The sequence below is a fragment of the Culicoides brevitarsis genome, chromosome 3, assembly GCF_036172545.1.
Source record: "Culicoides brevitarsis isolate CSIRO-B50_1 chromosome 3, AGI_CSIRO_Cbre_v1, whole genome shotgun sequence".
Classification (NCBI taxonomy): domain Eukaryota; kingdom Metazoa; phylum Arthropoda; class Insecta; order Diptera; family Ceratopogonidae; genus Culicoides; species Culicoides brevitarsis.
The window spans coordinates 25,530,711-25,547,484 of NC_087087.1; the positions used below are offsets into that span (position 1 = coordinate 25,530,711).

General features: G+C 24.4%; 2 protein-coding genes across 2 annotated transcripts in view; one reads left to right on the plus strand and one right to left on the minus strand.

The window, feature by feature from the left end:
* LOC134833130 (prolyl 3-hydroxylase 1-like) overlaps positions 1-16,774 on the plus strand; it is a 145,453-nt gene that overhangs the window by 30,986 nt on the left and 97,693 nt on the right. The gene's annotated exons all lie outside the window — the stretch shown is intronic.
* The window catches only part of LOC134834868 (metabotropic glutamate receptor 8-like), a 90,639-nt gene that overhangs the window by 9,688 nt on the left and 64,177 nt on the right, over positions 1-16,774 (minus strand). Inside the window, exons 7-8 of the mRNA XM_063849666.1 lie at positions 13,729-13,892; positions 12,467-12,579 (exon numbers count right to left, since the gene is read on the minus strand). Of these exons, the coding sequence (XP_063705736.1) occupies positions 12,467-12,579; positions 13,729-13,892 (277 nt within the window). The remainder of the gene's footprint in view (positions 1-12,466; positions 12,580-13,728; positions 13,893-16,774) is intronic.

Consider the following 16,774-nt stretch of genomic DNA (forward strand, 5'->3'; position numbering starts at 1 on the left):
ATAAAAAAATAAATTTATATTTAACAAACTATTTGTAAAACAAATCTGAATAAATAGGTTTTGCGTAAAAATTTTAATGAGAAATTTTCCTTTTTGAAGGCAAGTAAAAAAAATAAGATTTTATAATATTTATTATTGAATTAAATATTTTTTCAAAATAATTAAAAAAAAAAAATTTCCAATTTTTATTTTATTTTTTTTTTTATTTAAAAGTTTTTTTACCTAAAAAATATTTTTTAAAGAATTTTTTTTTAAATATTTAAATTTTTTTTTAATCAAAGGAATTAATAAAAAAAAATATTAATAATTTATTTGAAATTATTGATAATTTTTTGTTAATATTTATTTTTTTTTAAATTTAGGTCGGATAAAAAATAAAATAAAAGAAATATTTAAAAAAATAATTTTTAATAATTTATATAAATATATTTTCTTAACTAATGATTTTTTTTAAATTTATTTTAATAAAATTCAAGTTTAAATGAAAATAAATAAGAATAAAAGAATTAATTTTAAAAATAAACTAAATGAGTAAATAATAACGAAATAATAATTTAAATATAAATAAATTTAATAAATGCAAAAAAATGAATAAAATTCATGTAATTCCTTAATTCATCCGTAAATATCCTTCTTATCCTTCGAGTCAACACCCTGTTTTTCGCTTCTAGTTAAAAAAGATCGCTCTGGAAAAAACATGACACAACAACTAAAAACCATCTGCCATAAATTATTGAGCAAATGCACTTAGTCTGTAGCCGTAGAAGATTACATTAGCACAGAAGACATTTCTACATTTTATAGATTAATGCAATGTCTCTCTCTGTCTCACCACTTCCATTCTGCGTGTTATTATTATTATTATTGTTGTTGTTGTCTTGTCGGTGCTGCACCGAAAATAACAAACAAACAAGAAAACTTTTGTATTCAGTGACAACGATTTAAAAATCTGTTTCATTTGAAATTCAATGCATATCCTTAACTTGATTTTCCATTTCTTCGTATTTTTTTCTCTCTCTCTCCATTTGCAATAAATTTATTATCATTGTGTTTGTTACCCTGGACGAATGACAGAAAAAATTGGCATAAGCTTTTTTTTTTGCTGCGAATCGAATAGAAAAAAATATCAAATTCAATGGCAATTCAATCAATTTAATGCCGAATCGAATGCACATCAAGAGTCATGTTACGGTTCGACCGAATTCGCATCCATCGAGAATTTTAATAAGTAGATCGATTCAGTGCGGATTTGCTGTCCGGATTGACCGAAAAAAAATCATTACTTTCTGTTTTATCGGAAAATAAATGCTAGCAATCATCGTTTTTTCTCCTTTTTTTGTGATGCCGCCTCGACCGTGGATAAAAAAAGACAAGAAAAAAAATTCTGCCAGTTTTTATGGCATCTCATCTGGATCTGAATGTTTTGCTCGGGATTATGTAAGGACAATAAAAATCAACATAAACACCATTTTATTGTCCTCTATCTCTTGCTCGATGTTTTTTGCTTGCTTCGTCGTCGAGTGGATTCGAGTTGTTTTGTTCTTTGTTTTTTTTTTTTTTTTTTTTTTTTTTTTGGTAGCAGACTTTTATTGGAGAAGTTGATTCAATTGTTCTTCGTAAATAGTTGGTTGGCTAGGTCGACAGCTGTGAGGAATGACATTTGTCTGGTTAATAATCCACTCGATTAGACGTGAAGATGATGAACATCGTTAAAGTGGTGCATGAACTTTGAGTGCAAATTAGAGGTTAATTTTCTTTTGATGAGAGAATAATTACTTTTTTCAACTGAAAATTATCAATTTTTGTGATTTTTAACAGTTTTTTAAGAAAAAAAAATTAAATTTAAAGAAAATTTAGGAAAATTTAATTTTCTTTAGAAAATTCTCTAAAAATTAATTAAAAATATTAAAAAAAATAAAAAAACATTTGATAAGAATCAAAAAACTCTGAAAATTTGTGAATATTTGAAACAAAAAATTAGATAATTTATAAAAAAATAAATAAATTTGAAAAAAATAAAATAAATTTAAAAAAAGGGCTTATAATTTTGTTTTAATCAATTAATTAATTTTTTTTTTATTAATTAATTTTAATTAAATTTAAAAAAAAAATATTTTTTTAAACTTTCGAAGAATGTGAAAATTTCAAACATCATAAAAAAAATAATAATTTTTATAATATTTAAAAAAAAATAAAATAAAAATTCAAAAAATGTGTGAAAAAATTAACTTTAATAAGAAATAAAAGAAAATTAATTAATTTTAATTATTTTTAAAAAATTTTAATATTTAAATTTAATTTAATTTAAAATTTTTTAATTTAAAGTTTTAATTAAGTTTTAATTAATTTAATTAATTTTATTTTTTTTTTTCATTAATTGATTAATTAATTTTAATTAAAATATAAATTAATTTTTAAACCTTAAAAAATTGTGTAAATTTTCATATTTGAGGAAAAAATATATAAATCAAATAAAAATTAAATTAAAGAAAATTAATTAACTTTTTGATAATTTTAAAAACTTTTAATACTAATTTAAGGAATTTTATTTAAAAATCTTTGAAAAAAACTTAAAAAAATTTGTGAAGATTAAAAAAAATATATTAGGCAAAAATTAGTTGAAAATGTCAATGCAAGTCTTTTTTATTTAAAATTTTTTATTTTATTTAATTTTCTTTAAAAGAAAAATTAAAAGTTCTTTGGAAAACTGGCAGAAAATCTCAATATTGAAAACTTTAACTTTAAAATTAAAATTTTTCCTTATATTTTTTTTTTTACATCTTCTTCATTTTATTAAATGCCCCTTTAGAACCCCCAATTCTCATCAAATTTCACGTTTTCAGCATAAAACCCTTTTCTTGCCCAATAAAATCGCTTATAAATCTCATCTTTTCCATTTTTTCTCCAAATTTTATGACTTCCTTGATTTTTTTTTGTTGTCCTCGCATCACCTTGCAAAGGTATAAAGAAAAATTTGATTCCAAATCCTCCTTCAGCAAAAAAGGGATAACACTCGTGAGCTCGTGATGTGTGACAAAACGTAGATAATAAAATCACCATAAACGACGAAGAGCGATGAAAAAACGGGGGCACTTCATGTTAATCATAAAAAATAAAAACGAAACAACGACATCACTCAACAACACAAAAGGAGCCAACTTGAGAGATATAATTTGCTGCAATAAAGATCATCCGCACCTTTTCATCGAGATACGAGAGAAGGAGAGCCACGGTGATGGTGTAACAGATGGTAAGTCAATTACCTGCCACTTTTTATAGTCTTTCTTTTTATATTATTATTAGTGTCGTCGTCAAGTTGGTGATAAAAACCAAAAAAAAAAGAAAAAAATTGGCTTTTCCTTTGATTTTTTTTTCTTTTTCTTTAACAACTCAAAAAAAAATTTTTTTTGTCGAGTAATGAGAGCTCTTGAAGTCATGAATGAATGACAAAAGTCACAAGAGACTGTTGGCGTTAACAAAAGTGAATGTTCTTTTGCACGCTTACTTGCGTCTGATTATTCCAATGCTGAATGTGCTTTCCAACAAAGAACATTTACGAGGCATACAGAAAAAATAAATAAACAAACTATTTACGGAGAGCACCTGAGTTGGCTGGCGACACACAGTCGCTTCACTCACAAAGCGCTACTTGAATCTTTTATTCTGCAAATCAACGACGGCATATACTAAAGTGCGATGTGTTTACATAAATAATGCAGATAAATGCATTTATGAATGCCTCTTCAGTGAGAAAGCTCGACGAAACACTTGGGGAAAAGCACGTGTAACACGAAATAAAATAGAAAAATAATTTTTGTAAAAATTATTGGCTTTATCGCATTATTTAGGTTTTAAAATTTTTGAATTAAATTTTTTTTATATTATTTTATTTTTTAAAATATTTATTTTTTAATTTTTTTAAAATTTAGGTAATTTATTTTTTTATGTGATTTTATTAAATTTATTCAAATAATTTAATTCATGTATTTTATTTTTTTTTTTAAATAATTGTAATTTTTTAAAAAATTTTTTTTAATTACCTTAATATATTTTTTTTTCAAATATTTCTTGATGTTTTGGTACTTAATTAATTTTTTTTAATTATTTTCGCAAATTTAATTTTTAGGTATGTGATTTTAATAATTTATTTTCTGAAAAAAATTAATATTTTTCTATTTTTTTTCAAGCTTTAATTATTCAAATTATTTAAAATTATTTTGAAATATTTTTAAAAAATTATTTTTATTAAAAAATTTAAAAATAATTAAATTAAAAAGAAAATTAAAAATTTTTTTTTTTCATTTTTTTGTTTTGCTCCAAATTTTGAAGTTTCCTTTATTTTTAAATTCCTTGAAATTTTCAATGTTTTTAAAAAATATTAAAAAATTAAATTTTCTACAATTTAGAAAAATTTTAATTTGTCTGAAGTTAGTAGTTTAATTTTTTTAATTTAAAAATTTTACAGATTTTTTTGCAAATTATTGAAAAAATACTTTTTAATAATAACTCACGGACAATAATTCCATCACAAAATCTTCTTTTTCCTTCAAAACGTGTTTAAGTTCAAATATTTTTCAAATACGAAAAATAAAAAAAAATCCATCTACGAAAAAGGAAAAATTTTAGTGACTGACTTTTCTACCACAATTTCAAACCTTTGGGGAAATTACGAGAGAAAAGTACTGATGATGATCACTAATGTGACATTTTTTACTGTCATCGCAGTCGTCTTCGTCCAAAAATTGTTTTTCATCCTCGAGGAATTAACTTGCACGGGACACGTTAATAGGTTGTGGAAATGTGTCAGAGTTGCAAACATGCGGGAACAAAAAAAAAAAGAAAGAAGCGGAAAATAATCATCATGCACTGCGAACAATGCGTAATTGTTATTTATGAAGAGGTTTTTTGCAGTTTCCATTATGACACACGAGAGTTAAGAATGCACGATAATTACTGTGAACAAAGCAGGTGACTGACAAGCATGTGCCACTAAACTGGTTCTAAAAATATCTGCTGCTAAAGACCGACAATTCATCTTGCTACATGCCACACGTCTCTAAGCTTTGGAGGCAATTTTCTACATTTTTCATGCGGCAGATTTTAGATAAGCCGTTTATGTTCATTTTACTTTCATGCCGCGCGACGCACACAAAAGCTCCGAACAATGTAAATATTTCACGAACCTTAGAGTTCATTTTTCATGCTAATCTAAGCAAAATCAAGTATTGTAATATTTTTTCTTGTTGTAAATTTTCAGCTAACGTGAAATTTTTCGACTAAAAAAATTTTTTAAAAGTCACTTTAGAATTATTTTATTTTTAATTTAAATAATTTTATTTATTTTTTAAATAATTTTTAATTAAAATATTAATTTTTTTATTAAAAAAAAAAATAAAAAAAATCAAATTAAAATTTTTATGTAAAGATTTTTAACTAAAATAATAATTTTTCTTTAAATTTAAATTTTATTTATTTATTTTTTTTTTTTAAATAAAAATAAATTCGGACAGACATCAAAACACTTAAAATAAAGTAAAAAAGTATAACAAAAAAAAATCATAAATTTCGTATTTTTAACGTTTTTACGTTGCCATTTCATGAAACTGTTGAGAAATTGTGAAAAATATAAAAAAGTTTGTCTTTTGTTACTAAATATCAGATTCAGTTCAGCTTTTCTCAACATAATGTTCAACCTTTTTTCCCCCGTTTTTTGCTATTCCTTGAAAAATATATAATTTTTTACATTTTTTTTACATAATTCGTACAAAAGTAAGACACCAGGCCAAAGTAAAGGGAGAAAAAACGGAAGAACATAATAACATTCATTACAATTGAAGTACATGACGCATGTCGTTGTGATAAAAAAAAATAATGATGATTTGATCTGGGATGCCGCCGCCCGTTTTCTCGACAGATGAAAAAAAGTTGAAAAATTTAACGCAGAATTTTTTGTTATTATTTTTTTCTTTAATGAGTTCATTTTATTTTATATTTTAAAGTATGAAAAAAAATTATGAAAAATCTGGAAAATTTAAAAAAAAATGTATAGTTTTCTTCAATTTTTGAGCTTAAATTTAAAAAAAAATATTTTTTTATTTAAATAAAATTATAACTTAATTTAAATTAATTAATTATAAAAAAAATATTATTTAAAATTTAAAAAAAAATAAATTATTAATTTAAAAAATTAAAAAATAATAAATTTAAAAATAAATTAAATAAAAAGCACTTTTTAAAAATATTTAAACAAATAATTAAAACAATTAAATAAAAATATTAAATTTAATTTTAATTTAAAAATTAAAATTAAATTCATTAATTAATTAATTAATTAAAAAAATAAATAATAATTATATTATTTAAAAAATTATTTTAAAATATTTTTTGTTTTTAATTTTAAATAAAATTTTTATTATAAAATTAATTTATAAAATTAATATTTTTAAATTATTATTTAAATAAAGTCTGAAGACAAAATATTCAGCAATGATTTTTTTAAAGAAATATTTTTAAATTAAATTTCGCTTCAAGCAAATTTTAATAAATGTTCAAGTGATGAAAATATCTTCAAAAAGGAATTCCTTGCTGAGTTTTCCCGGAAAATGTCGCAAATTTTTCCATAAATTTCCGAAAAAATCAAATAAAAACGAGACAAGTAATTACCGCATTTAGTTCATTGAACCGTAATCGAGATAAGATGCCAAAATTAATCACAACTGCTCTCTAACTTTGTTCAATATTCAACTTTTGTATATCTCCGAAACACTCCAAATCGTGGTTCTTAATATGCTTAATGATGTTGAATAATTTATGATTATGACCATTTAATATCACGTCATGATGACGTCATTTTGGCACTTTTCGCAATGAAAAATGATATTTTGACAGACACACACACGTTCTGCGTAATAATTGGCTACTGACGATTAAATTATGTAATGTGATAAGGAAACTGCGACTTGCTCTCATAAGTGCCATTTTTCTCGCACAAACGTCATGTCGTGACAATTAATATGCCAACGACGTCTTCCTTTGATCGCATTTTTATGAGAAGAACAAAAAACGGAAACATAAAACTCCTCGCACGAAGGATCTAAGTACAGCGGAGGTAAAATCTACTTTTTAACTGCAAACACTTAAAAAGAGCTTTTACCGACGTTTTCCTTGTTTTTTTTTTGTTACATGGCAATAAAATGTAATGCGTGCCTGAAGAAGATGAATGAACAGAAAAAGAGCGAAGACACTAAAAAAAAGTAGAAGAAAAAAAATCATTTAGAGAGAAGTGAATACTTTGCATAAAAAATTAGATTTAAATCTTTTAATTAATTTATAGAAAAAAGAAGGAAAATTTCATTCAAGACAAAAAAAATGTGAAATCTTCATCGGTTTACATAATTTTTTTTAATCACGTTGTCTGAATAGTATTTCCTTCTGTGTTTCTAATGACTTTTTCCTCAATTTTCATTTAAATTAAAAAAGATAAAAGAAATGTGTTCTCACGTGAAATATTTTTTTGCACGCGACTCATTTAAAATTCTTACTAATTAATATTAAGTCTTAGTTTAATTAATTTTATAATTTTTTTTTCTGACTTATTTTTTTCCTTTAATAAAGAAATATTTAATTAAATAAAGTAAAAATTAAATTTAAATTTTTCAAAACTATTTTAATTATTTTTTTAACTTTATTAAAATTATTTAAAGTTTCGGTATATTAAAAAATATTTTTTTTTAATTTAAAACAATGTTTCATATTTTTTAAAGGTTTCTTTTTAAATTTTCGAAAGAAAGTAAAATTTATGCCACTTTTTCTAATTATTTTTTTTTTTAATTTAGTTAGACCTTAATTTTATTTAAAAACTTAAAAAAAAAATCAATTAATTAATTGATTTTTACGTAAAAAAAATCTTTTAGATAAATATTTGCTTCATTAATTTTTTTAAAGATTTTCGTTTTAAATTCTAATTTTTGTCTAATTTTTCTGTTTTGAGCTATTTTAAAAATAAAAAAAATAAATTTCTCAAAAAATTTCATTCTGAAAAATTTCAACAATTTTTCTTAGAATTTTATTTTATTTTTTTTTGTTTAATCTTTAATATTTTCTCGTCTTAAATTTTTCCATCATATAGAAAGAACAAAATGTAATAACTCAATTGAGATCTATTACTTCACCATCACCGCACAATAGCACCTACATCTAGGTAATAACAACATTTTCACTCGATGGAAAAATTTATAGGTTTATTTATTTTTCTTCTTTTCCCACACACATCTAGATGGTTCATTTTCGATCAGAGGTGTTACTTAATTTTCAAAATTTAAAAAAAAATATTTAAAAAAAAATTAAAAAAAAATAATAATTACTTAAATAAATAAATTTATTAAAATTAATTAATTTTTTTATTTATTTTTTTAATTTTTTTTTTAATTTATTTATTTTCTTTTATTTATTTATTTTTTATTTTTTTTTTTTTTAAAAATTAATTTTTTATTTTATTTATTTTTTTTCGTCTCATGGGGGCGTCTCAACCCCTGTTTTTATTTTCCTCAACCCCCGTGTTTTCGATTGCCTTCCAAGAAAAAAGAAAATAACATAATTGACATTGAGCTCATACCAAGAACTGCACCGAGTAACATTCGATTATTTTTACCTGCATCCAACGTCATCCGTGTAACATGCGAGAAAGAAAAACAATAGGTTTTGCTGTGATTACACTGCACTTCAACTATTTTTCTTCTTTTTCTGATTTTTTTTATGTAATGATAATAATAGACATCTAATTTTATTTTATTTCGTACTTTACTTCTGTGACTGCCGTTGGACGTCTTCTTCACGTGCGATTACATTTGTAACGTGAATTGCGAGCAAAAGTTCCTTGCATGCGGCAAAGATGCTCGATAATAATTTTCGATTTATTTTTAGATCAATTCTACTTTTTTTTTTCCCACATTTTTATTGCTCGATGAATGAGAAATGTGAAATGGAAACAAAAAGAAATCAAATTATGGAAAGTTTTTAGTGGATGGTATCGTCTTCATCTCTCTATTTCTCTTGGCTAGGCAATCAAAGCTGTCAATTTAAATTGCTTCTGCTTAATAAATTAAATCACGGAAACTTTTAAAGGAAATTCAAGGACATTTATTGGTCATGAATGACTTGCAAAAATCGCACGGAGGCGAAACTTTTGAACTAAAAAGGTCGAATGTTAAACGAAAAATTTACGTTTTTTCAAACCACATGAAAGAAATTTTTTGTTCAAAAACTCAAATGGAATTTCTCTCGACCTTTTTTGACTCAAAAATTTATTTCCGAGTTTTTTTTTTGTTCTATAAAAAGACTCGAGAATACTCGGAAAAGTGACAATAAAAGCGAAATAATTGTCACTTTTGTGCCACTTTTCGTTTTTTTTTCTTTCTTCATTAACAAACAAATCGCTTTTTTTGATCTCATTCTCGTGCGGAAATGGCGTGGAAAGATTTCTCTTTCAACAAGACGGAATCCACTTATTTACGGAGTCATGTAAGGCATTTTTTTTTTCGGCAGTTTATATGAAAATAACGAGATACCTACAAGGATTATGATAATAGACGGATATTATGTGAGGCAATAAAATTAATACTTTAACATCTTCGTAATTAGTTCGGCTTTCACAACGTCTTCTTCGTGTTCTTAGGGACTTGGTTACGAAGAAAAATGAACAAAAAAATTTTTTCGAAAAGGTTTTGTGAAGGGAAATTACTTTATCGTATTTTTGTTTAGTTTGTGAGATTTTTTAATTTAAATTTTTACGAAAGTTTCAAAAATTTAAATAAAATTCAATTTACTTTTTTTTAAATTAAGAATATTAAATTAAATTAAATTAATTTTTTAAAATTTAAATTTCAAAAATTTTCGACTTGATTGTATTTTCGTTTTTTGAATTAAAATATTTTCATTTTTTTGTCCTTTAAAATTAATTATTTAATTAAATTTAATAAAATTTATTTAATTATTTTATTTTATTTAATTTAATTAATAAATTTAAAATTTTTTATTTAATTAAAATTAATTTATTTTTTTAAGTTTTAATTTTTTTTAATTTAAAGTTTCTTTTATTTTTTTGATTTTTTTATTAATTTTTTTTTATTTTTTTCTGATTTTTTTTTTAAGTTTTCCTTGATTTTTCCAAATTTTTATTTTTTTTTTTTAATTTTCAATTATTTTTGAATTTATTTCTTTTCTCAACGAATTTTTCTCCATATTGATAGAATTTTCTTTTTTTTTATTTTTGCCCACAAAACAGGATTAAAGTCGTTTTTTTCAAAAATTCCGCAAAACGCGTTAAGAAAAAAAAAGAATGATACACACCGACAGCTAGCAAGACAAAAGTTAAACAAGCAAGAAAAATACAGTCCCTTGTTTGTTTGTTTATTTGTGTTCCGAAGACAATGAAGATGATGATGATGATGACATAACATAAACACACGTCCCAAAATAAGCGGAACGAAAAGCAAACAGAGCGTTAACCTCTTATTTTAATGTTTTTATAAGCGAAAAAAAAAAGAAAAACAAGAATGAGCTGATTAAGAACATGCAGTTAAGCGCAAAAAGCCAAATAAAGCGAAAGAAAAAGAAGCTTAGAGGTCGAAAAATTTCTCCTACCAAAGGCTATCTTTGTCTTTGTTGAAGTCATCCTTCGGTTGCGTATGATCGACTTGCTCATTGAATATCCTGCCAAGAAATGACGAGAAAAAGGGAAGAAAAAAAAGGAAACATTTTATTGCTGCTTAGGGAACGTTAAACAGAAACGATTTTCGTTACGCATTTTAACGGAAATTTTATTTAATGACCGTTTTAATGCTTTTCTTATTTTTTTTTTTCGTTCATCGCCGCATCACCATTGATTGTATAAGTAATGATCCAGCGGAATTCTTTATGGGCAGGATTTGTCGAACAAATGTCCAAAGTTTTTTTTCCACGTTAATCAACAAACACATAATCGTCAAAAGCGATGCTTTTGTGTTCATGTTTAATCAATTACGAGGTAAGAATAACAGGATTTTTATTTTCTTTTCTTTTATGGGATTCGTGTATTTGATACTTGGCCACAAGCATTTCTTGAATACGTAAAGAGGGAGGGAAAATTTCTTTTGGTGCACTGAATTGGAAAAATTCTGCTTTATGGTCTTCTTAACTTGAATCGGGTGAAAACCCCATTTTTTGTTGAAAGTTTAATCTATCGGTTAGAAAAAAATTTTAATCGGTTATAAATTTTTCTTTAACAATTATTTTTTTTTTATTTTTTTTTATTTATTTATTTTTTTTTTATGAATTAAAAATAAATTTTATATTTTCAAGGAAATAATACGAAAAAAAAATATTGAAAAATATCAATCGGTTATAATCGGTTTTCAAATTTTAATCGGTTGAAAATATTTCTTTTATTAAATTGAATATAAAAAAATGTTTAATTTTGTTAAATAAACATTTTAAATCTTTTTATTTATTTTTTTATTTTTATTTTATAAAACAAACATTTTAAACCGACTAAATTAATTTTTACCGATGGATTAAAATTTTAACAAAAAAAAAAAATGTTTTCAACCGATTCAAGTTAAAAAGACCATTATCTAATTATTAAATATTAATTAAAAATAATTATTATATTTTCCGAAAGATTTATGGAGAATAAGAATTCAATCGGTTATAATCGGTTCTCAAATTTTAATCGGTTCATGAGGATTGCTATAAATATTTTTTTCGATGACACGAAATTTTTTCTAAATACTGTAGAAGTGTAAAATATGGTAAATTTGTCAAAAATAATTAATTAAAATAAATTTTTGACTGAATCGGTTATTTTAATTTGTTTATTCAAATTAAATTATTTTTGTTTTTAAAAATTTTTATTCTTCTTAAAATTCAAAGTTATTCATTTTTTATTGAAAATATTAAGTTTCCAAAATTAATTTTATTTTTTTTAATAAATATTAATCGGTTATCAAATTTTAATCGGTAATAAACATTTAAAACTAACAAATTGAGTGAAAATGCATTCAATAGGTGCAAATTTGACTATTTTGCTAACTAAAGCACCAATTTGTAAACATTGAATGAATGAACGACGACTATCTAATATATCAATAAACAAACGAAGGGAAAAGAGAGAAACGAAATGAAGCAACATCTGCTGCAAAAAAATGATCTCTATAGAAAAATATTTACAGAGAGAAAAAAAATTATTTACATTCTTCCTGTTCTTTCGTAACTTTTCTATTCTAGTATTCTAACATAACAACAAGTATCACTTTTCTTTATCACGTCTTTATTATTGGTTTGTCGCGCTGTTAAGATATTACTTTTTTTTTCTCTATTTTGCTTTGCCTTTTTCTTGACACATTTTTGTCTTTCGTTCTATTCTAGCTGTGTATTTTTTTTTTGTCTTCGACGTGTCACATAAAGACAAAAGTGAAAACAAGTGACTTACCGCTCTTTCCACGTTCCAATCGGAACATAATCATACTTTTGCTTGTCTTCGAGATATTGATACTGATAAATGTTGTAAAATCCATAAGCATCGCCGTCCTTATTGAATCTTATCTGTGCGGATTTAATGGAGCAAGAGAAAAAAAAAGGAAATGAAATTGACACAGATGGACATCATTTTTTGTTATATAAAGGAAAAAATTCGACGAGGCAGCAGAAGTTGTTGTTATTGTGTAACAGAAATAAATACGAGACAAGATGTTGTTAAATTGCGAGTTAATCTATTACTCTTGTGATGTCATTTACAAGCGACAAGTCGAAAAAGTAGTAGTGAGACACAAAAAAATTCCGAGAAGGATATCAATTTGTATGATAAATTTTATGAAACTTTTTATTTGTTCGTTTTGTATTTCAGCAACAAATAACAACATAAAGTTTTGTCGAGATATTTCCTGTTTATAGTGCATTTACTTATTTCGAAGAATTTGTTATATAATATTTTTTTTGTCCGAAAAAATCACATGCTAAAAATATTAAACTTCAAGAGCTTGAATTTTAACCACGTGACTTAATATATTCTCAAGATCTTAGTTGAACTGATCTTAATTTATTCTCAAGATTTAGTTGAACTGATCTTAATTTATCCTCAAGATCAGTTCGACTAAGATCTTGAAGTTAAATTAAGTCACGTGGTTAAGTTATTAAAGTTCATATTCCAAAATTTTAACCACGTGACTTAATGTATCCTCAAGATCAGTTTGTCTAAGACCTTGAGGATAAATTAAGTCACGTGGTTGAGTTATTAAAGTTCATATTCCAAAATTTTAACCACGTGACTTAATTTATCCTCAAGATCAGTTCGACTAAGATCTTGAAGATAAATTAAGTCACGTGGTTAATTAAAGTTCATATTCCAAAATTTTAACCACGTGACTTAATATATCCTCAAGATCAGTTCAACTAAGATCTTGAGGATAACTTAAGTCACGTGGTTGAGTTGTTAAAGTTCATATTCTAAAATTTTAACCACGTGACTTAATTTATCTTCAAGACCAGTTCAACTAAGCTCTAAAAGACAACTTAAGTCACGTGGCTTAAATTTTAATCGTTAAATGACATTATTTTCAATTTAGAAATTTAAAATTAATCTAAATAAAAGGTAAATGCACTTAAACATCCCTTTTCGAAAACTTTCTATATTTTTTTTTTTCGTTCAAAAAGCCGTTCAATCAACTTTAGAAAACTTCTTGACACATTACTTACCGAAGTATTTTGTCGTCCCACGAACGAAACATTGTGAATATGTCGCAGCAACTCATACCCCATGGGAGACGGTTGAATGTCCTCGCATTCGTGGAACGGAATGTCTTTGCACTTTTCCTTTATCATGTTGTCAATGGCATGTGCAATTGCATAAACAGCATCCACTGCAAATAAAAAAAAAAGTTTCAATCAATAATAGAAAAATATCATTATTAACAATCTCACATAAAAATCACTTTTATTTTCATATCCATATCGAAACGCAAACAAAACGAACGAGAAAGAATTCAATGAAAATCAAATTATCATTGTTAATTGGTGCCACATTGTTCGAAATAGTTCAAGTGTGATAAATTTAAATTTATTTTTAGGTCGTTGTCGTCGTCGTGCGAAAATTGTTGCGTCACAGAATAATATTTCATGTAGCCGAAAAGTGCGAAATAACAAACAATTATAAAATAAATAAAAGTATTTTAATGGAAAATTTAATTTTCAGCGAGAAATTCGAAAATGAATGTAAATAAAATCAATTAGAGGAAAAAGTTTGAACAAAGAATTTTAAAATAGGGTTTGATGGAGCTTTAATAATGTACCACATTTTTTTCTCTTTTCATCTCGAGTATCAATAAATAACAAGAATTGCGTCTAAGAACTCGATAAATCTGCGAGGAAAAAAAAATATTCAATTTATGGCTTCTTTTATTTTAAAATAATTACACAATATAATAGTTTTGCGATATTTTATTACAAAAGAACATGAAAAAAGTTGTGCAATATTAAAAAGTTTTTTATTGATTTACTATAATTTTCCACTATTTCTTGCATGGACTTGTAGTATCAATTACAAATTCATGTTGAGAATAATCTCAAAGTTTTTCTTTTGTAGTCAGATAAGTTTTGAAAACTTTTAAAAATTTGTTACAAAATTTAAAATTTTTCTACTAAAGATAAAAAAAACAACTTTTAAACATGAGGAGTACGAAAATGTGAATTTTCGTTTTTGAGGAGTACGAAAATGTGAATTTTCGTTTTTGAGGAGTACGAAAATGTGAATTTTTGTTTTTGAGGAGTACGAAAATGTGAAATTTTGTTCTTGAGGAGTATAAAAATGTAAAACGCACATTTTAGGTCTTAGTTTTTGTCCCAAAAGTTTCACTAATCGATTTGACTTAAAATATTTTAAAATTTATTTTTTAAAGTAGAGCAAAAATAAAAGAAAAATTGATTTAAAATAAAATTTTGTTCAAATGATTGATATTGATCGATGATTACTATATTCAAAAAATTGAATTATTCCTCTAAATTTCATTCTTCTCGAAACAGAAAAAATTTTTACAAAGATAAAATTCTGCACTGAAAATTTTGCTGCATTTGTTGATTATATCTGACGGAAAATGAAGATAGCTCGCAGTTCAATATCCAATTTACTGCATCATTCATTTCGCAAAAAAAGGAGAAATATTTTATTATTACTCGCACGTTTTGAGGCATCGCGCACGGCAAATGATGAAATAATGAAAGATTTTCATTTGATTACAATAATTTACGGGAATGGAACGAAACGTTGCATTGGACAAAAAAAAATGCAATTTTGCTGATATATTTGAAAAAAAAATTAGCTTTGCAGGATTTTCAATCAAATTTATGAATTTTACGAAAAAATGCTTTTAATTGAAAAATAAATGGCCCGTGAACTTCAATTTTTGAAAACTTCCTTTTGATCAAAAAATTTAAAGCTTTAAATCCGATAAAAATTCTTGTATTTCTTTCAAAAACCAGAAATCGGCTTGATTGAGTGCATCGACTTATCTTTGGAAAAAATCTTCAATTTTTATCATTTGAATGAGCATCAATGGAAAAAAGGGAAGAAATTGCACATTTGATAGACAGAGAAAAAAAATCGCATTTGAATAAACATAAAAGTCATGAAAGGCTTATCGTAATTGAAATGCATCAAAGAGCCTCAGAAAAATAAAATTTCCAAAAAAAAAAATAGAGAGGTAAAAAAAGTTACGATGCACAAATAAAACAGAAATTAACTTCAACTAAACTTTTTTTCTTACATTTTATATTTAATGTGACATTCGAAAAGTTTAGGAAGACGAAAAAAAATTGAAAAGAAAAAAAAACTTTTGTGGGAAATTCAAACAGTAAAAAAAACGATTTAAAATTTCAACACACCGACGATGACATCGGAATGCAATCCAAGACAAATTTAATCGAAAACACTCAGACAGTGGATGCAGGTAAGGATGAACGTTTTACAAATTTATCGACTATTTAGCAAGTTTTTTCATGAACGAAGAGACAAAAGAAAACTGCAGACAAATAATAGAAAATCACTGAATTGTTAAAAATGCTTTCTATATTACAATTTTGATATTTTATAAGAGAAATTAATTTTGAGGAAGATATTTTGTCTGTCTGTTTTTTGAATTTTTCAAATTATTTTAAAAAAATTAATAAATAATTTAAGAATATTTAAAAAAAATTTTTTTTAAAGAATTTTAATATTTTATTTTTAATAATTTCAAAAAATATGATTAAGATGGGGGATGACAAAAAAAAAAAAATGGAACCTGAATTAAACGTAGATGAAATTTTAGAATTTAATGTTGAAGTCACAGATTTTCTTGTCTTTTTATGTACCTTAATTTTTAAATCTTAATATTTAATTATGTTCTTAAAATAAATAATTATTATTTAATCCTCACCTATTATTGAGAAATAGAAAAAAATACGTCTTGATTTGTCTGTAGTTTCTCTCAAAGTGAAGAACTCTCGCTTAAATTGTGACTTTTTAACATTATTAAAATTCTTTAAATGCTACTTGGAAAAATTTAAAAATTTAAGCGGATATTTCTTGTTGAAAATAGTTTGAATTTAAAGATTTAATTTAAAAAAAATTAATTCCCGTCAAATTAAATTTAAAAAATTTTTTAATTTATTTTTACCTTTTTATAGTTTTTTTTTTCAACTTGCTTCGAATGTTAAAAATAAAAAAAATGTCATTTTCATTTAAAAAGAAAATTCTAATTTAAAAAAA